The sequence below is a fragment of the Colletotrichum chrysophilum genome (assembly GCF_026319265.1).
Source record: "Colletotrichum chrysophilum strain AFK26 chromosome Unknown scaffold_107, whole genome shotgun sequence".
NCBI lineage: Eukaryota > Fungi > Ascomycota > Sordariomycetes > Glomerellales > Glomerellaceae > Colletotrichum > Colletotrichum chrysophilum.
The window spans coordinates 91,400-118,881 of NW_026517394.1; the positions used below are offsets into that span (position 1 = coordinate 91,400).

The 27,482-nt window shown below is 55.3% G+C and overlaps 13 protein-coding genes across 13 annotated transcripts; 2 read left to right on the forward strand and 11 right to left on the reverse strand.

Moving 5' to 3' along the window:
• Nucleotides 1-2,262: 2,262 nt before the first annotated feature.
• COL26b_010241 (uncharacterized protein) lies at nt 2,263-3,510 on the forward strand (the record flags this gene model as incomplete). The annotated part of the gene is made up of 1 exon (XM_053182948.1): nt 2,263-3,510. One exon carries the CDS (start codon nt 2,263-2,265, stop codon nt 3,508-3,510), a length of 1,248 nt encoding a protein of 415 aa, XP_053033117.1.
• Nucleotides 3,511-4,056: 546 nt separating this feature from the next.
• On the reverse strand, nt 4,057-4,885 carry COL26b_010242 (uncharacterized protein; the record flags this gene model as incomplete). The annotated part of the gene is made up of 2 exons (XM_053182949.1): nt 4,057-4,129; nt 4,188-4,885. 2 exons carry the CDS (start codon nt 4,883-4,885, stop codon nt 4,057-4,059), a joined length of 771 nt encoding a protein of 256 aa, XP_053033118.1.
• A 760-nt stretch (nt 4,886-5,645) lies between these two features.
• Nucleotides 5,646-6,256, reverse strand: COL26b_010243 (uncharacterized protein; the record flags this gene model as incomplete). The annotated part of the gene is made up of 2 exons (XM_053182950.1): nt 5,646-5,982; nt 6,081-6,256. 2 exons carry the CDS (start codon nt 6,254-6,256, stop codon nt 5,646-5,648), a joined length of 513 nt encoding a protein of 170 aa, XP_053033119.1.
• Nucleotides 6,257-6,933: 677 nt separating this feature from the next.
• Nucleotides 6,934-7,662, reverse strand: COL26b_010244 (uncharacterized protein; the record flags this gene model as incomplete). Its single annotated transcript, XM_053182951.1, has 1 exon — nt 6,934-7,662. One exon carries the CDS (start codon nt 7,660-7,662, stop codon nt 6,934-6,936), a length of 729 nt encoding a protein of 242 aa, XP_053033120.1.
• Nucleotides 7,663-8,543: 881 nt separating this feature from the next.
• Nucleotides 8,544-9,236, reverse strand: COL26b_010245 (uncharacterized protein; the record flags this gene model as incomplete). Its single annotated transcript, XM_053182952.1, has 1 exon — nt 8,544-9,236. One exon carries the CDS (start codon nt 9,234-9,236, stop codon nt 8,544-8,546), a length of 693 nt encoding a protein of 230 aa, XP_053033121.1.
• A 573-nt stretch (nt 9,237-9,809) lies between these two features.
• COL26b_010246 (uncharacterized protein) lies at nt 9,810-10,904 on the reverse strand (the record flags this gene model as incomplete). The annotated part of the gene is made up of 1 exon (XM_053182953.1): nt 9,810-10,904. The coding sequence occupies one exon, from the start codon at nt 10,902-10,904 to the stop codon at nt 9,810-9,812; it is 1,095 nt and encodes a 364-aa protein (XP_053033122.1).
• A 505-nt stretch (nt 10,905-11,409) lies between these two features.
• On the reverse strand, nt 11,410-12,351 carry COL26b_010247 (uncharacterized protein; the record flags this gene model as incomplete). The annotated part of the gene is made up of 3 exons (XM_053182954.1): nt 11,410-11,782; nt 11,839-12,116; nt 12,160-12,351. 3 exons carry the CDS (start codon nt 12,349-12,351, stop codon nt 11,410-11,412), a joined length of 843 nt encoding a protein of 280 aa, XP_053033123.1.
• Nucleotides 12,352-13,222: 871 nt separating this feature from the next.
• On the reverse strand, nt 13,223-14,068 carry COL26b_010248 (uncharacterized protein; the record flags this gene model as incomplete). The annotated part of the gene is made up of 1 exon (XM_053182955.1): nt 13,223-14,068. One exon carries the CDS (start codon nt 14,066-14,068, stop codon nt 13,223-13,225), a length of 846 nt encoding a protein of 281 aa, XP_053033124.1.
• A 763-nt stretch (nt 14,069-14,831) lies between these two features.
• On the reverse strand, nt 14,832-15,827 carry COL26b_010249 (uncharacterized protein; the record flags this gene model as incomplete). The annotated part of the gene is made up of 1 exon (XM_053182956.1): nt 14,832-15,827. The coding sequence occupies one exon, from the start codon at nt 15,825-15,827 to the stop codon at nt 14,832-14,834; it is 996 nt and encodes a 331-aa protein (XP_053033125.1).
• A 1,207-nt stretch (nt 15,828-17,034) lies between these two features.
• On the forward strand, nt 17,035-18,755 carry COL26b_010250 (uncharacterized protein; the record flags this gene model as incomplete). Its single annotated transcript, XM_053182957.1, has 3 exons — nt 17,035-17,901; nt 17,950-18,111; nt 18,162-18,755. The coding sequence occupies 3 exons, from the start codon at nt 17,035-17,037 to the stop codon at nt 18,753-18,755; spliced, it is 1,623 nt and encodes a 540-aa protein (XP_053033126.1).
• A 112-nt stretch (nt 18,756-18,867) lies between these two features.
• On the reverse strand, nt 18,868-19,899 carry COL26b_010251 (uncharacterized protein; the record flags this gene model as incomplete). The annotated part of the gene is made up of 2 exons (XM_053182958.1): nt 18,868-19,652; nt 19,707-19,899. The coding sequence occupies 2 exons, from the start codon at nt 19,897-19,899 to the stop codon at nt 18,868-18,870; spliced, it is 978 nt and encodes a 325-aa protein (XP_053033127.1).
• Nucleotides 19,900-20,557: 658 nt separating this feature from the next.
• Nucleotides 20,558-22,881, reverse strand: COL26b_010252 (uncharacterized protein; the record flags this gene model as incomplete). Its single annotated transcript, XM_053182959.1, has 4 exons — nt 20,558-21,186; nt 21,240-21,807; nt 21,863-22,294; nt 22,348-22,881. The coding sequence occupies 4 exons, from the start codon at nt 22,879-22,881 to the stop codon at nt 20,558-20,560; spliced, it is 2,163 nt and encodes a 720-aa protein (XP_053033128.1).
• A 1,397-nt stretch (nt 22,882-24,278) lies between these two features.
• COL26b_010253 (uncharacterized protein) lies at nt 24,279-25,535 on the reverse strand (the record flags this gene model as incomplete). The annotated part of the gene is made up of 1 exon (XM_053182960.1): nt 24,279-25,535. The coding sequence occupies one exon, from the start codon at nt 25,533-25,535 to the stop codon at nt 24,279-24,281; it is 1,257 nt and encodes a 418-aa protein (XP_053033129.1).
• Between the last annotated feature and the right edge of the window lie 1,947 nt (nt 25,536-27,482).

Consider the following 27,482-nt stretch of genomic DNA (forward strand, 5'->3'; position numbering starts at 1 on the left):
ATGGCTGGCGCAAACTTACAGGGCGCCTGAGACTGAACGTAAGAACACTTTTCAGTTTCAGTAATTTCCGTTTATGCCTAAAGAGCTACGTTTAGACTTGCTAACGTGTTTTGTGACCAGAAAAAGAAAAAAAGGGAAACTTGAGTACCATGTGCCCAAACAATGTAGTGCCGCGATACCAGCTTTTGTTTTCTCCCATATTATCTACAACGTGCCCACAACTGAACACCCGATCACATGCCACTCACCCAAGTCAACGACGCCCCCCTCGGTCGTGGCGGATCCAAATGCATTGCACCCGTTGACGCGTCCCGCTGATGGCCCGAAGGAGCTTACCGACTATCTTTACACAGACTTGCCTCAAGTGGGCCTTACTTTGTCTCATTCCACGATGCAACGCTCGTCTCTATTACACGGCCTCACACCCTAACCGATGGTTCGGGCCAGAAGGAGATCTTTCAAGCTTGATTCTTGGCACTCCAGGGTAGGAATGATGAGATCCGGTTGTTAGGAGGGGTTGAAAATGATCCATTGGGGAAGTTTGGTGTTCAACCTCAGGATTTGCACAAGCGCGCGCAACGTCTATTCAGGTCGTCCCTTGCCTTTCCAAATAGGCTGGAGAGTTATATGTCTTCCAGCTTACTCCAACTACCGTCTACAGCTGTGGTCAGGCTCGCCTGACCTGGTCAACAACAAATGGACGACACAGGGTGCATATGCCGGTGTTATCGGCGACCCTGAATGGGCTTTCATCGGTCCTGAAAAGGTCCCCGGGCTCATTACGCATTACTTGAAGCTCGATACCTTCAATAGATCATGACTCCGAGACTGTGTCCCTGATATCGTCAAAGAGAACTCGACATCGGAAAAGCTCACGCCATGGTACCCGGTCTGGTGTAAGAGGCCCACTTTCAGCGACACCTACCTCCAGACGTTCAACATGCCCCACGTCCATCTCGTGGATATGTACGGAGGGCCATGCAGTCGAGAGAGCAACCCCAAATGGCCTGGTAGTCCAAGGAGTTGAGTACAAACTCGATATCCTTGTGCTCGCAACAGGATATGGATCGCCGTCGACGGCTGTAGATCCCGCTGCCCGGGCCGGAGTTGAGGTCTACGGACGTACGGGGCTGCCGATGGCGGAGAAGTGGGAAACTCAAGGTCTTGCTAGGTACTCTTCACGGCGTAGCATCGAACGGATTTCCTGACTTAGTCTGGATCGGTGTATCGCAAGGTCCGTCCGCCGCAAACCTGGGCCATGTCATAGACGCCCAGAGCCAACACATTGCCCACATCATTGCGAAAGCGCACGACAGAGCGGATAGTGTTGCTTCCGATCCCAGTACGTTCCGCACCTGCGTTGTCGAAGCTGACACTGATGCCGAAGACGCCTGGAGCCTGCGGGTCATGCAAGGTGCAACTCGTCTCGCGGTGACTTACGTCTGCACGCCAGGATACTTGAATAATGAAGGTCAAGGGCTAAGGATGGCACTAGGCTTGGAGAAAGCGCCTAATCCCGGCGATATGGCGAAGGCGGCTCGATACGCTCCATGGAGCGCGGGAATGCCATCCTATCTGCAAGAAATTGAGGCTTTTCAGAATGAAGGTGAGCTGGGTGGATTCAAAGTCGCAGCCAGATAAAGACGTTGCCGGGTCGTAGGACTCTGCATTTTTGAAGTTGCGACAGCACATATAGTTCTGAATCAGAAACCTATTTCATCTGCCGCCATCGCAGGTTATTGATGTCGGACATTCAGAACATCGCCTTTTTGTTGATCCCCAGGCGAGTTTTACAAATCCACAGAATGTGTTACATTTCGAGGCCAGATTTAGAGAGGCTTCTAACTTTACTAAGTGGTATGCTGCTCACGCCTTTTCGTAAAGTGCCAACGCTCTCAAAACCTCATGTCAGACGCTAAAAAGGTGGCCTACTTAGAACCCATGTCACATTTTGACGCCATGTCAGCGTCAAGCATTTCAACTCGCGCCCTTGTGATCCGACCAAACCAATTAAAGAGAAGTTATAGCTGCCTGTATCTTCTTACCTTGTTTCATGTTATCATGTCTACCAACAATCTGACTCAGAGCTAGGATGCAAAAGGATGGTTTGCTTGTCATTTGAACAGGGCATCAATACCCCGCGCCTTTCCAAGATTGCAGCATTCATATAATATCTCTCCGGCGGGCGACGCACGTTACATATTCAAAGAGGCTTTCTATTCCTTCCATCAGCTGCCCTAGTCTCGTCAACTATCTGCGATAATGATTCTCATCATTGGCGCCGGCATGGCCGGCGTAACCCTCGCACGCTACCTCCACTCCCACGACATCCCCTTCCGCATCTTCGACCAGCAATCTCAGTTCAAGAACCAGGGCTTTGGTCTTACTCTCCGCTCAGACACCACCGCCAAGCTCCTCCCGCTTCTTGGCCTAGGGGAAGACGACTTTGCTACTCGCGTGGCTGTGGATCGCAAAACTGGCAAGACGAACACCTTCTTGGTCAACTTAACGACAGGCGAGAAATTTGCGGCGGCAAGCTTCAAAGAGGGAGCGAGCTCGCGAGACTTCAGGACAAATAGACAGAGGTTGAGAGGCGTCATCATGGGTGATTCTGCGGGGAGGGTGGAGTATGGATGCAAGCTGCGATCATTTAGTTCTACAACTTCCGGCGTGCGTGCGGAGTTTGAGAATGGGATGGTGGTAGAAGGTAGTGTGCTGGTCGCCGCTGATGGGGTGCACTCACTCATCCGCTCACGCCTGCTCCCGCATTGTGTCCCGCAGGACTGGGATGGTGTTATGGTGAATGGCACATGCCGCTTCTCACTTGCAGAATGGGACGCGAAGATTAGACCGCACATCCAGGATGCGGCGGTGTACCCCGGATTCGGGGATCAAAAGGTCCTCGCCCTCACCATTTATGATGCCAACTGGGACCCCGAGATCGGTTACGTCGATGTGTCGTGGGGCTTATCCAGAAGGAGAAAAGAAGGTAACGATCCGCTGTTCGTGAGATACGGGGACCGGTCGTTCGACAAGGGGAGTGCGCCAGACGCTTTCTGGGACGAAGTCGAGGCGTTGCCGCCGAAGGATCTTGTGGAACCTTTCAGGACTGTCTATGAAGACGTGCGAGCGCGAGGTGATAGAACGATTCACCATCAGCTTGTGAGCATGTTGATTCCGAAAGACGACCTGCTCGCCAAGCTCCAGTCGGACAAGGTTGTTTTCATTGGCGATGCGGTGCACGATTGGTCCAACCATGCAGGGACGGCGGCGAACGCGGCGATCCAGGATGCGCTGGCGTTAGGAGAGGTGCTGAATGGGAACAGGGGACTGGAGGAGTACTACGAGGAAAGGTATCCCAGCTGGCTGGGCAGTTACGAAAAGAACGGAGAGGATTTCCAGACCTTGCATCGGCCGATGAGCGAATGGAGGGCACTGTTGGATGTGCAGAAAGCGGGCCCGGATAATACGGAATTGAATCAGGCTGCGGCTCATGCTGCACAGCTATAGAACCAGGTGCCTACATGCCATTCCATAGGTTTCGGTATTAGGCATGTGATAGCTCAGAAGCTCATGTAGGCAGTCGACGACATCGCATTTGCGTACTGAGAACATGGATAAGACAGGATGCAGCAATTCCGAAATGATGTAACCATTTCCTCATGCAGGGATGCGCAAAAAGCAACAACATGGCGATGTGTAAGAAATGACTTTTAGATTCCAGCATTTCCGAGGAGAAAGATGCCACTAAATTCAAGCTAGAGCTTTCCCATGATGACGCGATGCTCGCAAGTGAAACCAATCTGCTGTTCAATCCGCGACCCGTATGATGGAAATGGGCCCCTTTTCTTCCTTATGTAGATGTGCCGGGAAACACAACCATCATCACCCCAAAATGTCGATTTCCCACTCATTCTCTGCCACTTTCCGGAACCAGATAGGTCATGGTCGTGCTGAAGAAGATAATCTGCTATCGGGAGAACTGGTCAGCGAAGATTCAGCCATTAGAACAGTTTTTGTACTGACGGAAAAGCTTTGAGACATCATGATTGATCCTCAATCCTTCTGTGCCTCCTGAGAAGGCTCTCCGGTGAGCTTCGCCTTCTTTGAAGATGCTTCGGGGACATTGCTGCATCATTCCCGTGTCAGTGTGATATCATGATAAGTATGCAAGCGAAAGAACTTACCCGCCAGAAGATTCTTCTCGCTCTCTCTTCTTGGACTGAGAGGGAAGATTAACGGTCTCATACTTCCACTTGTCGAAAGGAATGGACTTCTTCTTCTTCTTCTTTGCAACCCCTTTGCCAGTCTTCTTATCGGAAGGGGCGTTCTTCTTCGCGCCAGTTTCGGCGTCTTGTCCATTGTCCTCGGGAGCACCATCATCTTTCTTCAAAGTAGCAGTCTGCTTCTTCTGCTTCTTGTCCTTCGAGGCGGTAGACTTCTTGGCACGTGCCTCCTCTTCGAACTCCTCATCAGAGATCTCGCCATTGTACCACATGGCGTAACGGTTGGACTTCTCCACCCACTCATCGAACATGCTCTTCAGGCCCCAAATGTACTGGTTGCTGAAGGCCCACTCATAGAACTCTCCCGGGATAGTTCCGCGTCTTCGCTTGAATCGTGAGAGAAGGTTCTCGCCGGCAACTGGGAGGCCTTGCTCCTTCCATTCGTCGAGCTTCTTGGACGAGACTGCCAGGCTCACGATGAGGCTTCGGTACACGCCGAGCAGGGTGAACTGATCGGAGGGAATGACGCAATTCTCGAAGCCAAAGTCCTTGAGAGTCTGCTCATCGGTGATCATCTCGTCGATGCAGACGGCTTTGTGGAGGATTTCTCCGGTGGTCTTGCAGCTTGCGAAGCGAGAGGCGTTGTTATAGGTGGCCATTTTGTAGCTGAGGGAGTCTTTTTTCCGAGATGGGTTAGTTGATGCTTCAGCTTCAGAAGAGGAATGGTGTTTGATGGCATATCTGTTGCTTTTGTTATGTATTGTAGAGGAAGATTGGATCTGTGAAAGGCTTTTGTTGAGTTGTAGGTTGGAGAGTCAAGATCTTGGAGGTGAGTGGTGGCGAGAAGAATATTTATATTTGTGGATGGGACGTGGCTCCTGCACTACAAATCTAGTGGGAAACGTTCAAATCGGGTAGGATAGATGTGAAGCCAATGGAGAGCTTTTCCCCCGTCACAGTCAGTTGATAATGAGTTTTAGAAGGAAAGTGCCTCGCATGTCTCGGGATCAAGCAACGGTGGGCTGTTTAGGGCAGGTACGCCGTATCCTGGGTCCTCCCTGATAGAACGATGAGAGACGGGATAGCAAAAGATCAAAAAAAGAAAGAGAGAGAGATATTTTCACTGCAGAAGTTATTGAAAGGTGCAGCTGGTAAGTACTCAGTCTGTGATGATTGTTCTATGAAGCGGTCTTGCTGTTTCAAGGACGCTGGCATCTTCTTTTTCAGCTCTGCTATCTAAGGAAACTACTAATAAACGAGCCAAATGCAGCATCTCAATCGCCCTTTCCTCCAACCAATCTGGTCACTGTATCCGAAACGTCAATTTGTGAGGTCTTCATCAAGCCGTGAAGCACATGTCAGTTAAGCGCAGCCATGTGGATATGGAAAGCGAAGCTCGCCATCGATTCTTCCTTCTTCTTAGATACGTTCACCCTCCTTGTCAGCAATGGAATGCAGGAGCAAGCGTCGGACCCTGCCGCTCAGGTTGTCCTTCTCTGAGATCGCACAATTGCAAAACCACTTGAGCTCGTGGGTAAGGAGTATTCCAGGGTAGACATAGAACAGGGTGCCCATGCGCTCGAAGAGGACGTTCTCCTTCATCCGAATGTCCAGCTCGCGTGTGCTGATGTTATGGTAGAGCACCACACTCTTGTAGGCAGCAACCAGCTGTCTCTTGCTGTAATTATTGATACAGGCATCGAAGCGACAGTCGGTCAGGGTCTTCTGGTCAGTGGGAACCTGGTTGATGATGATGCTCTTGGAGAAAATGTCGGCGGTGGTTCGGGGTGGCTGGTCCACACAACGCTTAAAATGCTCCGCCCACGAACCATCAATTATGGGACCATACCTTACTGACACGTGGAGGTGCAGATGAAAGAGATGGAGTACATGGTGCACTTGCGCATGGTGTTCTGGCCACAGATGATACACTGGCCTTTAGTCTTTGACTGGCCCTGAGGCGCTGGCTGGTCCTTGAGCTCTGCGTCCGAGAGAGGGTCATTGCCGGAATAGCCGTTGTTGTTGGCCATTGTGTTGTTGTCTGCTGTGTTGCTCAAACGTGTGTGTTGTGACCATGAAGGTTTCTTTCCTTTCAGTGAAAGATGGAAAGGCATGCTTGTGAACGGAAGCAAGTTTGAGATGAGAGGTCTTGCGACAGGGCCACTCAAGACTCAGACCTTTGTATTTAGCAAGGTGAGTTTGGCGGGTATTGCCTGAGGGGGAAACTCAAGGTGACTTTTCAGGTAATGGTAAAGTGGAAGTCGGTAGGTGATATTCAAATAGGAAGGAACTCTAGGCCTATCTTTCCTTCTGGGCTGTGGTAGGTCAGATGACACGGTAGAAGGGTCCGAAGCCGACGGGGTACTTGAATCGAGGGACTAGGGCTTCCAGTCACATCCAAAGAATGGGTCCTTTTGCAATGAAATTACTGTCACCGCGATTTCTGTCTACCCAAGCAATATTACCTATGCGATGTTCACACTGAAGGCAGCTCAGAAGGCCTGCAATACTAAAGCCCTTCCGGGGGAGCCGCCTCTCTTGTTCCACCTCCTCATTACTCATACCTCCCTCTATCAAAGGCTATAGCTTTCCGCCTCCAAGTGCCAATCAAACAATGATGAAAGCGCAAGGCTGCTGAAACAAGGCTAGAAATATTCATCAGTAAAGCATTTGATTTGAATGGCAGTTTTGACCACCTTCATGCTGCCTAGGTCTCAGGATCAGCAGCCGGTCTCTCGAAGACGACCCTGTTCTCCGCGAACCAGTCACGAATTTCAGGACTGACATCCTGTGGTCTAGCGTGGATCTTGTCGCCAATGGACTCGTAGAGCGTGTCCTCCAGCATCCAGACATTGAGTTCCTCGGAGGTCACACTCTGGTTCTTGACGAGGTCATGGTAGAGGGTGAAGAGCCTGACCCGGTCGGATGGCTCGGGGCAGCGACTGAAGCCGTAGTCCTCTCTGGCTTGAGGGTGAGTAAGCATCCTGCCGCGGGTCACGTCCTCGACGATGATGTCGGCGGTTGTCTCGTCGCGGTTGTCGCAGGGGCGAATGTGTGCGGTCATCTCCTCGTGAGGCTTGTCGGCAAGGCCAAGACGCATGTACCTCTCGCAGGACCTGCAGCAGACCCAGTCCTGACCACATTTACTACACTTGCGAGAGGTAGGGAGCCTCTTGCAGACGATGCAAATGCCCCAGGTGCCCAAGGGGTCCGGCGACTTGTAGGGTTCGGCCTCGCAGTCAGGCATCGTCCAAGCCTCGCACGTGCCCGCGCTCCGGATGGCGTCGATCAATCTGAAGAAGTGGTGGGCACCAGGAGGGTGGAATATGAGGGGGTACTCGCCCTCGGGAAGAGACTCGCGGTTGGGAGGGGATGCGCGGTTGGGAGGAGACTCGCGTTCGGGAGAAGGCTCGTTGTCGTGAGGAGAGGCCGACATTGCTGGATGTAAATCGTGTTTGGTTTCCCGGGTTTGGTAGGATTCAGAGCAGATTGTTGAATGATCTCTTGCGTTGTGCGGCAGAAGTTGGAGAGCTTGATAGACGGACGTCTAAACTGAGGGAGAATCTGGAAATCAGTCGAAGATGGAAATCCAGGCTGGCCATGATGAGGTGAAGTCGAAAGAGTGGGGCTCAAGTGGTTCAGTAGAACACGCGAAGTTGTGGAAGTAGGAAGGAACGCACCCGCAGGAAGAAGATACGGGTAGGAAGGAAGGTGCAGGCAGGCCAAGTTGAAAGCGCTTTTTTTTAGTAGCACTTGCACTGTCTCGAGCAACCAAACGTTGAACATGGGGCATGCAGAGGTCTGTCAAAAGAAGAGACTCCATGATATAAGACAATTACTGGCACTTTAGGTTGATGCTTAGAACATCAGCATCTTGAATCGACTGTCAGCTTCAGCTAAACTCAATCTATTGAGAAGGTAGGAAAGACGAATCGTCCAGTCCCAAAATATCCGAAAACTACCCATTTTGTCCGAATGCTTCCTTGTATCAGCCCTTTTCATAGCCCAATTCGCTTTTTTCAATGTTCCAAATTTTCCCATTCTATCCCTGGCACATCTGAGCTAATCCGCCAAGCCGCAAAATGAACCTCAAAGCGCAAAGACTGCAGATCAAAATGCAGACTGAGTATCGTTAGCAAATGATGCCGAGTTGTAGTTGAGTGGAGCTACTCACTGAAGAACCTTGGTTGGTCCTCTCTTGTTTTTTGTTGGCCATCAGTGACCTTTTCACCATGACCCGCCGTACTTCTCATTTCAGGCTCATCTCCATACCAGTTCTGGAGGGATAAGACGCAATGATCCATACGGATCACTTCCTCAGTCCGACTGGAGCTTCTCTTGCTTGCGAGCGATCACATCCTCGAAAATGCCCCGCGCCGTGTTGCTAAATCCAGCGGCCCATAGATGAGTTCTCTTGAGCCACTTGAGATCATCGAGAATGATCAGGTCTGGACGGGAGAGAAATAGCATGGCGATGCGCTCAAACAGCTTGTGCTCCTTGACCCATATCTTCATCTCGTGGGGTGTGACGTCCATCTCGCGAATAATAGTCGTGTACATCTTGAGAAGCTTCCGGCAATCGATAAAGCTGGAGAGCCAGTAGAATTGGTAGTCGCGGAAGGTCTCAGTGTCTCTGGGAATTCTGTTGCTTAGAACATCCTTGTAGAGAGTATCGGCGGAAGTCTCGGCGACGCACATATCGAAGTGATCAGAGTTAACGTCATCGATAACGGCGATTTGCTGACAGTCCATGCTACAGATCATGACGTCGTTGCAGAGGGCGCATGTTCTCAAGGTAGGCTGTTTGCACACGATGCATCCATCATCGACGTCGTCGACGTCGTTAGCGTCGTGCACGCTATCGCAGCTGTCGACGACACTGGGGCTCGACAGCAAAGCGACACCCTGGTTGTAGTCGTGGTCCTGACGTTTCTGCTGAAAATCTGGAAGGAAGAGCCCAGACGTGTCGAACTTGTCTTGGTCGTCAGATTCCACGAGATGTACGTTCATGTTGGGCATTCCGTGTCTAGTCTCTGAGGTGGATAGATAGAAAATATCAAATCGCTTGAGGCATGAATCCTTTATTGAAATTGAAAGCTGAGAGGAGCTGAGTTGGGTTGGTTGTAGAGAGAGAAAAGAGAAGCAGAATGGGTTGGAGGATGAGGCCTGATATTTATAGACGGAAGACTAGAGGCGGAAAGTGAGAGAAAATTGAAGTAGCAAGGAAGGTGGTGTTCGCGGTTACTTCTTGCCGTTCAACGGGCTCTTAATCCCAGAAGGCAAGTAAGTTCCTATGTTGTTCCTGCATCATACAAAATAGCAGCAAGTCGGAGGTGTGGCCGCGGTTACCTTTTTAGATTATATTCCGGGCAAGCATAATCGAGTATCTTCTGGAAGCGCCAGCCGTACTTACCTCATCTCACTTAACAGTACGTTTCTTCACCATTTTGATTGCAATGAACTTTCACTATTTTTTCGGGCCAACCATCCTTGGCCATCTTGTCTCCTGCGCCAGGTGTGCCAGCCCACTGGTTAATGTCCCCATAAGATTCATAAACCACGCATCCTGTTCTTCACGCCGCCTCAATCACGACCGTTCTTGATCCACTCTTCCGCCTCCATCTCGCTTTCCAACTTCTGCCGCGCAGTCACAAACTCGATCGTAGCCCTTGCCTTCGAACTAAGCTCACTCTCCCACAGCGGCGTCTGCTTGAACCACTGCAGGTCCCAATAGCCATGCATGTTCGGGTACGACTGGCACAGCACCGCAATGCGCTCAAACAGCTTACCCTCCTCCCTCCAGAGATGTATCTCGCGGGCGCTGACGTCCATCTGGTCAATGACCTGCCAATAGAATCGCAGAAGGCACTCCCTGTTTGTGGGGCCACGAATGTTGAAGATGTCGAAGCGGTAGTCCTTGATCACGCGCTGGTACATCTCCGGGAAGTTTCCCGGGCAGTACGGAAGCCATTCCGCGGCGGCAAAGATGTAGAGCAGGCTGGCGGTCGTCTTGGGGTTGAGGACGCACTCCTTGAAGTGCTCTGCGCATGAGGCCGAAGGGCCGGCGAAATGACCGCCGACGAGCACGAAGTTCTTTTGGAATCGCAGGCTGCAGATCCAGAAGTCGTTGCAGAGGGCGCACTTCCGCGAGGTGCGCTTCTTCTGGCAGACGGTGCACAGGCCCTTGAGGTGTTCCTGCTCTGTGGCCTTCTTGTTGGCGGCGGCGGTGTTTTCGGGACTGGACTTCTGCGAACGGCCTTCGGTATGGGAGCTGCGGTCGTCCGACTTGTCGATGGGGGTATCCTTCAACCGCTGTCGGCCGCTCCAGCGATTAAAATCCTGTTCGATTCTGGCGGTCCAATCAGCGTGCTCACGGCGGTCTTTCTCTTCAGATTTAAGGGTGTCTTCGTCCTTGGTTTCGTTGGCGGGACTGGTGTTCAGCGCAAGACCTTCAAGATCAGAGCTACAGTCGTCCGGCTGCTTGATTTCTGTCTGCCCCAACCGCCTTTTGGCGATCGTTATGTTCATGTCCCTTTGGAGACACTCGGCGAATTCCTGGACGACGCTGTCCCCTTCAAGGTCGGTGAGATCATCATCTGACGAGTAAGAGTCAATAGAATCTGAGGCATAGTATTCTTCTCGTTCGTAGCCGTTCCACCTGTTTTTGATTTCGGCCATCTTGAGGCTAGTTGATGTGCTCAACAGAATGGCGAGCGGTGTTTGGAAAAAAGAGGAGAAGCGGAAAGGATATTGGTCGTGTAGGGAAAGAAAGATGAGGGAGGGTAAGCGGAATGGTCCAGTATTTATGTTAGTAGCCAGTCACAGTGACGTTGAATGGGTTTAGGGAGGTGATTTACTCGAAAGTGATCCGTTTCACCGCGACGATAGCATCAGGCAGGGCACTTGAGTCACTTCAGAAGATATGAGACGATAGCACGGAACAGAAGAGATGTATGATGTAGACATTACGCTCTAGAAAGCTTTGCTAGCGAGTTCTCTGTTCCACAACCGATTCACTGATACCCCATCCTCACCGTGTGCTCATGCAAAACTATGAAGACCACGACCAAGCAGACCCAACATCAGTCCTACCACCCACCCTGATGAAGAGTGGTACAGCAAACTAAGAGCCCGAATGTATCCGACCTCAAGTCCCCAAGGAGAGAAAACCTCTCCATCGAATCTACTTCTCCTGCGCCATAGCAGCCTTCTTGCGCGCCACCTTCGCCGCAACCTGCTGCGCCTTGATCTCCTCCGCGAAGCCCGCCAGGTTCGCGCCGGGCATGTACATGATCGGCGCAAAGGGCATGCCGCCCGGGCCCGTGAGGTGGTGGACGCTGGCCTCGCCGCTATCGTCGGCTGCAACGCCCGCCTCGCCGCGCGCCTCGCGCGCCTTCCGGCTGTCGGCGACCTTGAACAGGCCGTCGCTCATCAGCTTGACCTGCTCGAGGAAGTCGGCCTTGGTGTTGATGGGCTTGGCGCCGGCCGCGTCCATGTAGGCGCGCGTCTCGGAGTTGGCGTAGGTGGGGTCCCAGATGTAGCGGTTGCGGGTGAGCCTGGTTTCAGTGTCAGTCTGATCGTGTCAAAGAAGGTGGCGATGGAGAGTAGGTACCAGCGGAAAGTATCCTTCAACTGATTCATCTCCTCCCGACTACCCCCGCCCGCCTCCAGCGCAGCTCGCAGCTTGTCCTGCACATTCTTCAACAGCACAGCCTTTCCCTCGCCCAGCCAGGCGTGCACCTCGCCCGAGGTGACGCTGAGCGTAGTGACCATGAGGTGGCGATACACATCCAGCAGCTGGAAGCCGTCCGCCTGGGTGACGGTGCGGTCGAAACCGAAGTCCGAGACGGTCTGCGGGTGGACCGGGACGATGCCGGTGACGATGTAGGCCTTGAGTATGTCGGCGGTGTTCATGTTCGCGAAGTCGATGCACTTGAGCACCGGGCAGGTGGCGCAGGGGTTGGGGCTTGGTGGCGGCGCGCTTCTGCTTCTCGTGGGCTTCGACTTCGGCGATGAGCGCGTCGCCCATGGAGCAGAGAGACTCGAGGCCGGCGTCGTGCTCGGCTTGCCACTCGGCGGCTGCTTCGGCGAAGAGGGCCTCGTCGGACTTGGGAATGGAAGACATGGTGGGTTAAGGGGGTGTCTGGGTATGTTAGTTGGGGATTGGTTGTGCTGGAAGGGGGCCTTACATGTTTGAAGAAGTTGTGAGTGGAATAGAAAGATGAGTGACCGTTGATGAATGACGGAGGAAACAGTCTTAAAAGGATTCCAGAATTGAAGAAGGAGAAAAGAAAAAGAAAGAGAGGTTGAGGAGGTGTCGAGGCAAAGGAGGAAGAGATGTGGACGTGCCTGTGCCGGTGGTGGTGGGGCGAGGTCGTAGGTGGGTGCGGCATCTGGCAGCCTCGAGCAATTTAGTCGATGCGCGTTTGCAAACGGCGAGCATCGAGGCGGTCAGGGGAGAGTAGTACTTCACTTCCGTGGAAGCCTACCAGCCGCAGTTGCCCCTGATCAAGAATTCCAGATCGTGAGATATCGATATTTGCCTGGATTGCCTGGATCAGAGGCAGCCATGATGCAGGCGGAGACGAAACAAGCGTTATCACTTGCTACAGGCATGAGGTTTCACAGGAAGAGATATTGTTAACGGTGTCATGTCATTGGTATTACGTGAGCGTCTTGTTTTCAGGTCATCATTGGACAGGAAGCCATTCATGAGGCCATGATAACCGAGCTACGTATCATCTCCAGCGACGAGAACCTCCATCCTAGCCAGCTTGATGTTCCCAACTCCAACCCATCCGTAGAATGTCTTCAGATCCCATCACATTCTCGAAACTTGATAGCAGATGCTTCCCATGTATGTCACTCAGTGAGAGACAATAGCAGCAAGAACACCAGCCGCAAACGAGACTCCAACAATAGCCGAGCCAAGAGTAACCCAGCGTCCAGCCTGTCTCATCTACTCCACCACACATCAGCCAACGTTCTCCCCATCTTCACTCCAAGGGCTCACTGACCTTCTCCTTCCGCTGCTCCTCCGCCTTCCGCTTGCTCTTCTCCTCCTGCGCCTCAAGGTACTCCTTCTCCGCCGACGCAATCGCCTCCGCGTACGTCTGGCCAGTGCGCACAATACTCATCACGCACTCCTCATCCGCGCGCATCGTCTTAACCTCGTCGGGCGGTCCCTGGTCGCTGTACGAGTAGAACATCATGACCTTGTTATCCACGTGCGGGCGCGTCAGGATGTACGCAATGTACTCGCCCTTCTCGGCGCGCGCGTCCATGTCCTCGCCCATGAGCTTGTCCCAGCCCGCCACCTCCTTGGACACCTCCGCGAGCTGCGAGCCCGCGGGCGCGGCCATGAAGGCCGCTTCGACGGCGGCTTTGTCACCGTCGCTGTTGAGGCCGTCGAAGATGTGCTTGTGCGCGCCGAACCAGGTGAGCGCGGCGGCGAGGTCAGGCTGCGTGGCGGGGGCGCCGGCGTGCTTCTTCTGGAGGCTGTTGAGGCGGGCGAGCATGGTGTCCTTCTCGATCCACTTCTGGATGTCGGCGGGGTCGAGGGACAGGGTGTCGACGAGGACGCGGTAGAGGGCGAGCAGGGCGAACTTGTCCTTGACCTGGTAGGCGCGGTCGAAGCGGAAGGCCTGGGCCATTGTGGGGTCGAGGGGGGGCATGTCACTGTCGATAGCGGCGCGGAGGGCCTCGGCAGGGGTGGACGAAGAGGCAGACTGTTTGTGACCTCGCTCCTTGGCGATGCACTTCAGCTCCTCGTCGGCGACCTCCTGGACCTTGTTGCGGATGTCGGCGACGCACTCCTCGGCGTCGAAGTTGACCTTGACCATCTTGTCGGAATGGCAATCGCTGTCTGGTCAGATGTGTTAGATGAGTATGTGAGACGGTAAGGGCAAACTTACCGGATTGCAATCGAGTAGTTTCCTTTTCTGAGAGATGATCTGTCGTGTGGATGGTGTTGGTAGGTGGAAGGTTGAGGTTGCAGGCGACTGTCTGCTAGAAAGGTAGGAGGGGAAGGAGCCCAGCTGCCGGATCCCCCCTTTGACGGGGCTTCACATGGCAACGATGTTGGCGGTCCGTCAGAAACTCAGTCGATCAGGTTGAGGTGGACAAACGGCAAGCGGCCGGGCGGCCATGCACAAGGATGCATTGTTTGTTGGGGCCGAGATGCAGAACATCATGCCCGATTGAGAAAGAGTGCAAACGAAACAGTGGCCCAGGGATAGAGTGGCTTGCGGGATGCTTCTCACAATAGATGGAATGGGCATGAACCAATGCCTGCAGTCATTTAATGTAGTTTCTTGTTAATTTCATGCCTATCTCTTTGTATTGCTCGTGTTTGCGGTGTAGCTGTTCTCCTGATTCTCTTCCCCCTTCATGTCCGCGATTATGGGCGACATCGTCAAGCCATGCTGCTTCCCATGCCAAGTCACGGGTAAGCCCCATCTCACCCACTGATCCAAGATACACTCGGTGAAAGTCTTAGAATGTAATAGCGTTCGTACTCCGACGAATAGTGGTTACGGCCGACGGCAGTGACAGCAGCAGGAACCGGGCGACGGCGACGGGCGACGACGACAGCACGGCAACAGCTCAAGCGTCCATGAGTCTGACCTGATTCAGCAGCTTCTTGAATCTCTGCTCCAGGTCAGGGGTGGACCAGAGGGAGCGAATCTCGCCCTCAGCATCCTCGTGGTCCCAGACCCACTGATTGTCGTTGGCGAAGGCGACGAGACTGGCGGGGACCTTCTTATTGCTGGCCAAGGCCGCCTTCACCTGTAGACCCAAGCTCTTCTGGCCCTCCTTCATCCACTTGTGCACAGTCATCTCGGAGATGCCACAAGTCTTGGTAAGCTGGCCGTAGATCTTGAGCAGCTTGAGGCGCTCGAATTCGAAGTGGCAGCGGCGGAAGCCGTAGTCGGTCAGCGTTTGCGGGTCGGTAGGGTCCCGGTTGGCGGCAACATCCTTGAAGAGGATCTCCGTTGTGGTGCCCGCCAGGGACACCGGTTTGTCGCTTCCATTGGTATTGCCGGCAGGGTCGGACGAGGTGTTGCCATAAACCAAGTCTGCGAGTTCCTTCACCTGGGCGGCGACATTCAGCTTGCCAGTCTCAATTGCTCGCTTGACGCTTGGATCGTTGAGAATGGTCTGGGTCATCATCTCCTCGTATCGCTTTCGGTCTGGGCATCGGTTCTTCATGTAAGCGTCGATCTCGGGAAACGACATGGACTTTGTAGTCTGAGTGCCGGCAGCAGTTATTGCGCCAGTGGGGTCAAAGCCGAAGACGCGTTGGTTGAGGACGAGCCAGGAGTAGCAGTGTGCGGCCGCCCTGGTGTTCTTGCTGCGCAGCTCACGCTTGAGATTGCCGATGAAGTTCGGGATGGTGTCGGAGCGCCACTGGTGGAGAGTCTGAGGGGTGATACCGCTGGACTTGAAGAGGATGTCGTACATGTTGTAGAGAGGGACGACATCGGTCAGCGAGCGGCAACGGGCAAAGCCGTAGACGTCAAGGGTCTCTTGGTCCTTGGGGAGCTCATCTCGTGCATTGGCAGCGAAGAGGAGCTCCGCGGGGGTGGGTTTGGTCTCCATGATGATTGACCTGCGATGGTCAGTTACTAGGCAGTTCAAGTTATTGGAAGTTCATCCTACCTTTCGTTGTGGTGGTGTTGTGAGAAGTTTGTATGGGCGGTGCGTGGAAGAGAAAGAGGGTTTAGCTTCCGCTAGGAATGGCAAAAAGTCAGAGGTGAGGTTTGCCTTCCCTTCTTCCTTCATAAATATCAGAGCAGGCAAGAGGTATCCAGCTACCTGGGTTGCGTGCCTGCCAAATCCAGGTATGGCTGGTAGCTTGCTTATGTCATTGATGTTCCAAAGGCCGTCCTGTCTTTCTCGGTTTTCCCGCTTTCCGTGCTTGTCTTTATTTCCCCCTCGTCCTTGAGTTTAGGTTGTTGTCAATTTATTCTCCCGTTCTCATTTTCAATCCTCATCGCCATCCACCATCTCATCCCCGTCTCTTTACCCGGATCCATCCCCGTGCTTTCTGTAGTCCTCGTTTCTGTCTCCCGTCTCCCGTCTCCTGTACCCCCCATCTTCATCCCCAGCCCTTCACCCCATCTCCGATTTTCTTCCTCTGTCTTTTCCATCCCTCCTGTTACTTTTATGCTCCTTATTCTTTGTCCATTCTTCGAAATATGCATTAACCATCGCGAATTACTTAGCCATCTTACGAATAATAAGTAGCAATAGACCTCTTAGTTAAGCTTTGCATCATTATATTTAATGAAGCCTTCCCTTAGTGACCATTTATATGCAAAACATTCGCTCTGAACAGCCTTCTTCCGACCATTACTCAGTTAAAAGCTACTACTATGCCTTCATTACCAAGTTTACTTCCTCGTCACAATTGCGTGTTGTCAACAAAGACGCTGCATCCTACACAGTTGATACCTAAGAGTTCATAAAGCAACGAATCCGGATCAACATCAGAGTAAAGTAATATAATCCTCTCGAAACCTTTTTCGAAATGTGATAGTTCAACAAACGACATTCGGCACGCTTTGGGGAGGAATGTCACGATGCGCGTCTCTTACAAACGGCCGTCATCAAAAGTGGGTCGACTCCTTACTCGTCATTGGCCAGCGCCCGGACCTTCACCCCCCAACCACCGTCATGGCGCCATCCCTGTTCCGTGAGTCAAAGGACCTAGCACCTGCCTTCGTCCCCCCTTCAAACATCGCCCGGGACCTCATCCAATTGGCAAACCCCGTCACACAAACACACCCAACAGCGAGCAAGGAAGATGCCGCCGAACGACACCACCCAGGAAGACGTCGCCCAGCAGCGGCCGCTCTTGGCCGACCCTCACGAGGAGTACGGCGCCACCGAAGGCGGCCCGGACCGCGCCGTCCTGCCCCCCGAAGTCATCGCCGACGAGCGCGGCGCCGGCACCTTCACCCGCAACCTCGGCGCCGTCGAGGCCTTCGCCATCGTCATCAGCATCGTCATCGGCAGCGGCGTCTTCACCTCCCCGGGCTCCATCGACACCAACGTCCCCTCCCCCGGCGCCGCCCTCGTCGTCTGGCTCGTCGGTGGCGTCCTCGCCTGGACGGGTGCCGCCTCCATGGCCGAGCTGGGCACCGCCATCCCCGGCGAGGGCGGCGTCCAGCCCTTCCTGCGCTACATCTACGGCGACGTCTTTGGGTTTCTGGCCGCCTGGACCTGGATCGTCGCCGTCATGCCCGCCACCCTCGCCATTTTGTCGATTGTCTTCGTCGAGAGCATCTACTCCGCCGGCGGCGTGACCGACCAGGCCGGTGCCCTCTCGCACAAGCTGTTTTCCATTCTCATCCTCATCGTGATGAACGGCGCCAACTCCATCAGCACCAAGGCCAGCACCCGCCTCAACAATCTGTTCGTGGTGACGAAGTTCGTCAGCATCGCCGCTGTCGTCGTTGCTGGTCTCGTCGTGGTTATCACCCAGGCGGCAGACCACGACCGCGACATTGGCGGCCGCGACTGGTTCACCAAGCCCTGGTTCGAGAGCCGCAAGACGGTCCTCCCCGGCGGCGAGGAGATTGACTGGACCAAGGTTGGCGCGTGGGACATGCTCGGGTTCTACTCGGCTGCTCTCTACGGCGCCTTGTGGGCGTACTCTGGCTGGGACAAGGTGAGTCCTCCCTTCATCTCACGAACATGCCGTATCTAACATCTAAAGGCCATCTACGTCACGGCTGAGCTGCAGCAGCCCGCCCGCCAGCTCCCTCTCGCCATCAACTCCGCCGTACCGACAATCATCCTGTGCTTCCTCGCCGCCAACGCAGCCTACTACATCCTGCTGCCCTGGTCCGTCGTCTCAACCACAGACAGCGTCGCCGTCGTAAGTCTCGCCATCTTCCATCCCCTCAAACCCCCACTAACCACCCCCAGACCGCAATCAACCGCCTTCTCGGCCCCGCCTTCGGCATCCTCGCCGCCGTCCTCATCTGCCTCGTCGTCGCCGGCTCCCTCCTCGGCAACTCCTTCGTTGCAGGCCGCATGACCGTCGCCGCCGCCAACTTCAACTGGCTGCCCAAGTTCCTCGGCGCCGTCGGCCGCCTGAGCATCACCTCCGACGCCCTCGCCTCCCCGGCCGACTCTTCCGACGGCGAGTCCCCGGCCAAGGAAAAGTCCGACGCGCCCCTCAACGCGCTGCTGCTCTCGACCGTCCTCTCGGCGCTGTACATCCTCTTCGGCAACTTCCGCGCCCTGCTCACGTTCAACGGCCTCGGGGAGTACACCTTCTTCTTCCTGACCGTGCTCGGCGCCGTGGTGCTGCGCGTGCGCGAGCCCAAGATGCGACGGCCGTATAAGCCGTTTGTGCTCATCCCTGTTGTGTTTGCGCTTGTGAGCGGGTTTGTTGTTGTGCGTGGTGCTATTTTCGCACCGGTGCAGGCTGTCATTTTGATCGTGCTGTGGTTGGTGGGGTTGGGATTCTACTGGGCTAGACGGAAGTACGCTGCTAGAAGTGCGAGGACTGAGTAGATGGGCCGTCAAGTTCTGTTTGAAGAGACGGGTTGGATGCAGCTTTACATTCTCCAAATGACTCAATCTAGAAAGACAGATACGTCGATAGACTAGACCCCATACACAACTCTTACAATTCCTCGCTCTTCTCATCCAACTTGGTCGGATCATCCAGATCCTTAAACAACTTCACGCCCCAGTTCCTTCCAGGGTTGTTCAATCGGTGCTTCTTATCCTGCTTGCCAATCTCCTCCAGCTCCTCCTTGCCAAACTCCACCTCCAGCGCCTTCCTGTTGCTCACAATGTGCGAGTCCTTCGTGCTCTTCGGGATCACAATCGTCCCGCGCTGCACGCCCCACGCCAGCACCGCCTGGAACACGCTCACCCCCTTCTTCTCCGCGACACCCTTCCAGAACTCATCATCGAAAATGGCCGGGATGTCGTCGCGGTACGTCGGGTTCGTGTTCGCCAGCGGCGAGTACGCAATCACCTCGATCCCCTTCTCCTTGTGCCAGTCCACAAACTCCTGCTGCTGCAGGTACGGGTGCGTCTCAAACTCGTGCGCGTACGGCTTGATCTCCGCCACTTCCAAAATCTTCTCGACATCCGCCTTCGCAAAGTTGGACAGCCCGATGTGGCGCGTCAGGTTCGCCTTCACGAAGCCCTCGAGCGTCTTCCACGTGTCGACGATGGACGTGTCGCGGTCCAGCTGCGTCGTGCCGGGCACGAAGGCCACCGGCCAGTGGACCAGGTACAGGTCGAGGTAGTCCACGCCCAGGTCGGCGATGGACTTTGCGATGGCGGCCTCGGCTTCCTTTTGGCGGTGGTCGGTGTTCCAGAGTTTGGAGGTGATCCAGAGGTTCTTGCGCGCGACGCCGGAGGAGGCGATGCCTTTGCCTGTCTCGTCTTCGTTTCCTGGGGGTCACCGTCAGTACTACTCATCGCGCAGACCACGCAGGGAAGACGAACTGTAGATCTTGGCAGCGTCAATGTGGTCATATCCAACCTCGCCCAGCGCAAACTCCACGGCGTGCGCGACCTTGCCCTTGTCGGATAACCAGGTTCCCAGGCCGAGGGCGGGGATCTTGTCGAGGCCGGGGAGGGTAGCGTGGGCCAGCCCGGCGGTGGCGGCGGCGGCAGCTAGGGTTTTAAGGTACACCATTATTGAAGCTGTTTTCGTTGCTCTCGCAGTTTAGCAATGGGGTTGTTCAACCTTTGTAAAAACGAAAGAGGGGGGTTGCCCGCCTTTTTGATTCTCTTATCATCCCAAAATTGATAAACATGCTCCTCCCACCCCCTGCTCAGTCAATCGCATCATCCATCCCCGGCTCCCCTCCCCGCTGCGGAGGTGCACGGCAGATGACATCATCCACCTCCTCACTTTCACCACACTGCATTGACACGCACAACGTCGCAGCTCGAGCACGTCAGTTCGGGTCAATTGGATACGTTACTTTACTCTGAGCACGCATTGAGCATCGAGATGGGATGGGATGTCTCGACCTTCAAAGATTCATCTCATCTAGATGTGCCGAGGCTTCATCGCCATCTTGATGGATGCCAGGGGTGAAGATAGGCTATGCCGGAAGAGGAAGGTGAAGCTCCGGTGGGGTCCGGTAGGAGGCCATAGCTCCCGGGAGAGCTCCGCCATCGGCGACCGGGGAGGGCCCGTCTTCGGACAATATTCTCCTTCTCATTGGACTTGGGGCCAAAACCAGCTACACGTTCATAGAAAACACTTAATTGTTGCTTGGTATTAGAAATATGCTAATTAACCAGAAATACGAAACCATCACCACCCTTCGAACACCACATTCCCCTTACGCTGGGTTCACAATCAACTCAACCGCCGTACACCCCGGCATCGCCACCCCAGCCTTGACCGCATACACATGCATCCCCGACCCCGAGTTCCCATCCCCCGAGCTCGCCGCTCTCACACAGAACAGATAATCCACACCCACCACACTCATCAGCACCCGCGCGCGCCCATCGCTCAGCATCGCATACGAGAACACCTTCATCGCCGCGCTCTGGCTGTTGCTCCAGTACAGCAGACTGTACGACCCGGAGGTCGAGACATAGTAGTACGCGTTGTGCGTCACAGAGTACAGGCTCCCGTCGGCGGCCACGATGAAGGTCTCGCGGCTGCCCTGGCGGTAGTAGTTGTCCGTCATGTGCGTCGCGCCGTCGGAGAGGACGTACCCCGAGTTGGCGTTGACGGCCGGGCTGAGGGCGAGGTAGCCGATTGTGCCGATGGGCGCGTTGGGGGCCACGTTGATGGTCGTGGTTGAGGTGACGGTCTGGATGAGGGTGAGGGTGGAGGTTGACGCGGTGGTTGTGGCGGAGGCTTCGCCTGTGGTGAGGGTCTGAGTTGTCGTCGCTGAGACGGTGGCGGTTGTGGTCACGGGAGTTGCGAGAAGAGAGCAGGCGGAGGAGACGACGTCAGCTGGAGGTGAGGTTAGTATCGTGATATGATGAGTGATGGGGGTGAAAACGTACCAGGGAAAGAAGCCAACCCAGCCGGCGTAGCATCCCTCCTTGCCCTCCTCTTAGACGCAGCAGCAACCTCAGGCAGAATGACGACGTCGACAAAGTTGCCATCCGCGTCCTTAGTCCCGTTAATAAGCTGGTCGTCTCTTGCCCAAAGGCCGCGGCGGATCTTGCTTGAATGGTCGAGCGGGGTGAGGTCGTCATGCAGACAACTGCTCGTCGGACGAGGCGGCAGGGCGCGCTTGAGCTGCTTCGTGACAGCGACAAGCTGCGTGGTGGTGCTGTACGCCGTCGCCACCGGCGTGACGGTCGCGACGTTGGTCGTAGACGGGACGGTGGCGTAGAGCGTCGCCGTCGCGGTGGTCGTGGGCGTGGTGTACCCCAGCAGCGACGAGCAGTACGGCTGCAAGGTAGAGGCGACGATTGCCGAGCTGGCGGACGCGACGGGGCACGGGATGCGCGGCTTGCCTGCGTTTGTGGAGTTGGTGTAGGAGAAGCTGTAGGAGATGATGTAATGGTCGCTCCCGCGGTATTGGCCGTTGTTGGTGGCGTAGCTGGCATCCCAGGACTTGGAGTACTGCGCGCTGTTAGAGAAGAACCGCAAGAATAACGAGGATGAGAAGGAAACATACCAGAGAGCAGTACTGTCCCTCAGGCACCCCGTTCTTCAGGACAAAGAAGGTGTTGAAGAACTGGCACGTCTGGGCGGGCGAGTTCTTGGGCGGGTGGCGGAGGTTATACTCGGACTGCGCCGTGCAGGCCGCCGCGCAGAGCTTCGGGTCGAAGGGGCCGTTGGTGAAGATCTTGGAGCCCATGAAGGTGTTGTAGCCAGCGCAGTCGAGGGGCGCGTTGATGCTGGCGTCGCCGAGGTAGACCGCGGGGGCGTACCCGGCCTGGTTGTCGGCGCGCTGGGCGACGTAACCGTTGGAACCCGCAATGACGACCTCGAACTGGGCGCGCCACTGGCCGCGGTTGGTGGTGTAGCTCTCGTAGACGGGGCCGCCCCAGAAGACGCACTTGATGACGTTGGTGCTCGCGGGGTTGGGGCAGCTGTCGGCGGGTTCCTGTATCATGTTAGAAGAGGTTTGTTTTCCAGAGAAAGAGGTGGCATGCTTACGACAGTGGGATCGCGCTCAAAGTAGATGTTGAACGCGACGCAGCCGTTGATGGCATCGCACTTGGCCGCGCACGCCTTGGTGTCGTAGCTGTCGAGGGTGGTGTAGCCCATGTATCCGTACGCACTGCTGGAGGCCTGCAGATTCTTGAACGTGTTGAAGTAGCCTGCAGGTGTGGGTGCATTCTTAGCCGCCGTGGAAAGGTCCGCGGAGCTCAAGAAGGCCGCCGCGGTGTCGGGGCTCGGGACGGGCCCGGCGCCGGTGGGCTGCGGGTCGCACGGCCCACGCACGGCGAGACTCCGCTTGTTCTTCTCCGCCTTGACGGGAGTGGTTGCCTGCGGGAGCGGGCTGGCCATGACCTCGGCGACGATGCTGGCAGCGGCGGCGTTGGCGTCGTAGGGCACGATGGTCTCCGCGGCGGCGCCGATGGGGACAGTGGCGTTGGGTGGGGGAGGAGCATCGTCGATGACTTGCCAGACGAGGTCTTGGGCTTTGGCGAGCGCGGCGAGGGCGCTGAGGAGAGGTACGGATCTCATTTTAGCGGTGTCAAAGAGAGACCGCTGGACTGTAGCCAAGTGTTGGAGCTTAGTCTGAGGAAGGGGGTAGGAAGGAGTGAAGCTTGAGTCGATTGCTGTGTGTCCTTCTTGCCAGACAAGAGATGGGATGCTGCACTTTATACAGATTTGTTGATGCCTCTTAGACCATGCTCTAGTGACCGACCGGTTTCTGCCCTCGCCATCACGTTCGTGGTCTGGATGAGCCTTCTCAGCACTCCCCACGGGCTATTTCACGATGCATACAATAGTATCGAAACACAGACTTCATCCCCAGAGCCGATGGGGATTAGATCGCGGAGCTGAACCACAGTATCGGGATAGCCAGCCATGTCGTCCCATAACCTAATTCTCTCTTCTCCCCTGCTAGTCAGCAAGTCTGGACCGCTGCCGTCCGTCCCTGCAACGCTACTGTCGCACAGAAGGCTCAATCTGGGTTGAGTCGTTGACGAATGTGGATACCTTCACCACGTGAACTCGGGAATCTGGAGATGCCGGCCCTTTCCTCAATGCCTAATTTGACAAACAAATTCAGCCCTGAGCGGAGGGACAGCTGAGAAGCTCCAATCGACCCAGACAGTCGGGTTTGGGGGTCTGTGATGGGGGAAGCCCCGGCTTTTCGCCAAGGTCTGGATCCCGGGATCGGCAGGGGTTGTCGACAAGGGGTAATTGCAGCTGACGATCAATAGTCTAAACAAGCGGTAGGCTCTTGGCTCCTTGGGGGTTGTTTACGCGAAAAGCTCTGACAAAATCTCCTTTTGCGTGGTAAGCTAAAGCTTTGGGTTTTGTTTGTGGGATCACAGGTGAGGATTGGGTGTAAGATGTGGTCCAAATAGCAACGGGGGGCCATTGACGTGGGATGAGTGCTTCGGCATCGCCGCTGCTAACAAGCTTACTGTTGTCTTTGGCTTAGATTCGCTCTCAAGGGCCATATCGCGGAAGAATAGGTTTCATCGACTGAATTTCAACCTTTCACAATTTGCCGATTATGTCTTAGCTGTCCCAATGACTCTTCTCGCAACGGCTCACCCTACACTTAGATCATCAAAAAGCTTTCACGTGACTTGATCTACGGCTTACCCCCGGAGTGTTCTGCATGCTGCATGATTGTGCAACTCGGTAACTCAACACTGAAAAATGCTGTGGACAGAGACCTCCTCGGCGGCGGTATAATAGGATGTTGTGCAAGGTGAGACTTGAAATAAAGTGTGGCGGCGACGCCTCGGAATACAAGAACGGTCGGGACGTTCATAGTTCCAGCCACACGGTTGAGGCGTCACGTGCATCTCGGCGTTCTCTCATTCTGTGCTAGATTTCATCTCATTTCCTGCTTGCACTAGTTCAAGTCCATCGCCCGAACACCATCGCAAAGGCCTCCCTCACATCCAACTGCCGAGACTCATGCCCATCACCAACGCAGAAAAGATAACCCCGAGCGGTCTAGACCGCGCTGCGCCCGAAGAGGAAACCGACCCCTGCACAGCGGCCATAGCTCCCCGTCCCGCCCCACTCCACTCCTCCGCCGACCCGGCCGTACTCTTCACCGTCGCGTTCGTCGCTCCGGCCATCAACACCGCCTTGATGCTATCATACGCCGGCTTCGGGTTCATATCCTTATCAAACAAACACGCATCCCCCTGCCCCTGGAACGTCGACGGGATCCAGCTGTACTTGTCCGTAAACTCCCACACCACGACCCCGACGCACCCCTTCGCGTCAACGCACGTCTTCACCACGCTCGCATAGTCCATCGCCTGCTGCTGCACCGCCGCATCGTCCGCCGGCACCTTGCCATGCCGGATATCCAGCTCCGTCAGCGCCACCTCCAGCCCCATATCCGTAAACCGCGACATCACCTTACTCAGCGTCTGCGGCGACGGCGTCTTGCCGACCTCGAGATGCGCCTGCAGCCCCATCCCGTCAATCCTCACGCCCGCGGCTTTGAGGTCCTGCACGATTTTGACCGCGCCGTCCGTCTTTTTGGAGTTGAACTCGAGGCTGAAGTCGTTGTAGTAAAGCTTCGCGGCGGGGTCCGCGGCCGCGGCGGCGCGGAAGGAGATGGGGATGAAGTCCTGCCCGAGGGTGCGCGAGAAGACGCTGTCGCGGAGTGTGCCGTTGTCGGCCAGGGCTTCGTTAACGACGTCCCAGGAGTAGCAGGCGCCGGCGAAGTGGGCGACGGTGTTGGAGATGTGGGCTTCGATTACGGGGGTGAGGGTCTCGGGGGTCCATGTGCCTTGGGATACTGCGCTTTCGTCAACAAAGCGTTCACGCGCAACGTTTTTCGAGAGGAAATACTTGCCGAATGAAGGGAGCTGCGAGTGCCATGTCAGCGCATGGCACCTCATCATCTGTTTGTTGGCTTGTCCGACGGCGCGGACAGCATCGGGGTTCGTGAAGGTGAACTGCCCCTGCGTCTTCTCCGTTGCGTCCCACTTCTGGCTGTTCTCCGGCACGACCAGCCCAAACTCCCCGGTGCGGTTGAGGACGGCCATGTACGCCGCGTCGTTGAAAAGGTTTGTGTCCGTCGCAGTTCCGAAGAAGAGCTTGCCATTCTTGACGGCTAGGTCGTGAAGGCCCTGTCCGGAGGCGAAGGCGCCCCAAAGGGACAAGAGAGCCAGTGTGGTGCGTTTGGCCATCATGCGCGGCATGTGAGGCTGAAGATAGTAAGGAGCGGCTGGGGTAAGCGATGAAAGAAGAGAAGGGATTCGATGCGCCGTCTCAAGAAGCGGGCACAGACTGGACATATAGTGTTCCGCGGTTAGCGGCTCCTGAGACGTAGGGCAGAGGCTCAAGATTTGATCGGATGTTTTGCGATGTAACGGTGCCGGACCGGGGGTTCTATCGTGAGAGGTGAGGGTCGCTGGGTGGTCTGTTGGTTGATTCAGATTGCGTTTCAGGACCGCCCGAACTCGATGGATTGGGACGGGTGGTGGTGTTGGTTCATGCTTGTCAAAATGCAGGGATTGGAACTTTTCAAGGGTTTCTGTGGGCGGCCGGTGGCTGTAGCTTGGTGGGAGCTCTCCTAGAGCGATAGGCGTGGTCCGGCGTGGTGCGGCCTACCGACCGGACTTTCAGACCGGGTGGGGCCGAGTCGGATGTCAGCGGGATCCACTCGAACCGCAGAGGTTCGGTCCCGCGCCGGAGAACGTCCGAACCAACACCGAACCAGCCATGGCCATTGTCAGTCACACATGAGGTATGAAAAAAACAAAGAAAAAAGAGTTCGATTGGGAAAAAACACGAACCAAATATAGCAATACGCACTGCATGACGGCCTGCTGTTGGAAAAGAAGGCAACCTTCGCATGGTCAAGCCGTATATCTTGTTGATATTCATGCGGTATCTAGGAAAACATCACTCGGCTCCGCTCAGACACTCTCGGTTCAGTTTGAAGAAGTCCATTCTGCCGGGACGTATACGCTAATAGACCGGACTCGGAGCCGTCATAATGTGGGACAGAACGCCGATGTGGGTCGCGGAACGCCGCTCCAGGGCGGTCCAGCTCCGTCGCCAATATCACGCCAGACACGCTTGCCTGGCACCGCACAAGCATTTCGCTTTCCCCGATTTCCCGGCGGTAAACAGCAGCTTTTGCATGCCCCGTTTCCAAGTCGGGCGCAGCCCGACCACACAATCTGCGAGTCCCTCGGGTCCATGTCATCGGCAACTACCGACACGTGGCCCCCACCCCCTGACCCCTGACTGTAAGTCTGCCGCCAAATTTCGGGGACTTAAGCATCGCGATGCTAGATTCTTTTCTGCATGATTCAACACCTAGATATACGAGTTGAATTTGAAGTGATTGAATAACTTGTAGCATGTTGCCGGCTTCTGCACTGCGTCCATCTGCTAACTCATCAATCATCAACTCCCAATTCCGTAAATCCGGTCAACGTGGAGATCTCGGGTAGCTTCACCCACAACCCTTAAGAGACCGGGGTGCCAAGACCCATCAGCCAGCCCTCGACACCACCATCACGGTTCGGATTTTTCCTCCCAGTCTCCACCGATCGGGCTGTCACTCATATGGCTGACGCAGAATATCTCCATCACTGCCGGCCGGCACTTAGGAGTCCCCTGCCACCAGCGTGCATCATTTTCCATTCTTCCCACTCGAGTGGGGGATCACTATCCTCGTCGCACATCAGCTTGATGAGGGGTTTGTTTGCATGGCCTCTCCCGTCTAGACTCATCAGATGAACAGTTATTTCCATACACCTGTGGAGATCCTTTCCCTCTTGCGCACCCGCCGGTCGGCGTGATTGGAAGACAGGCCCATGCTTTCTCTAAATAAGGACGCGTCGTCAGGACGCTCGCGATGGGGCCCTGCTTGATGCGGTGATGCCGTTCATCCCATCTGCTTTGCGTTTTGTCTCATGACTTCTCGTCTTACAACGCCGCCGCAGCAGCTTGCTTTCGCACCTTCCTGCCGGCGCTTTACACAACATGAGGCCAGCGGTCAATTTCCGCCCTCTTGGAGTCGGCGCCAGCGTGCGCGGACTCCGTACCCGGAGACCGTCGCCGGCGGCGATTGCGCCGAGTAAGGCGCTCTAGGCCAGAGGTGAACGGGGCGGGTGGACACC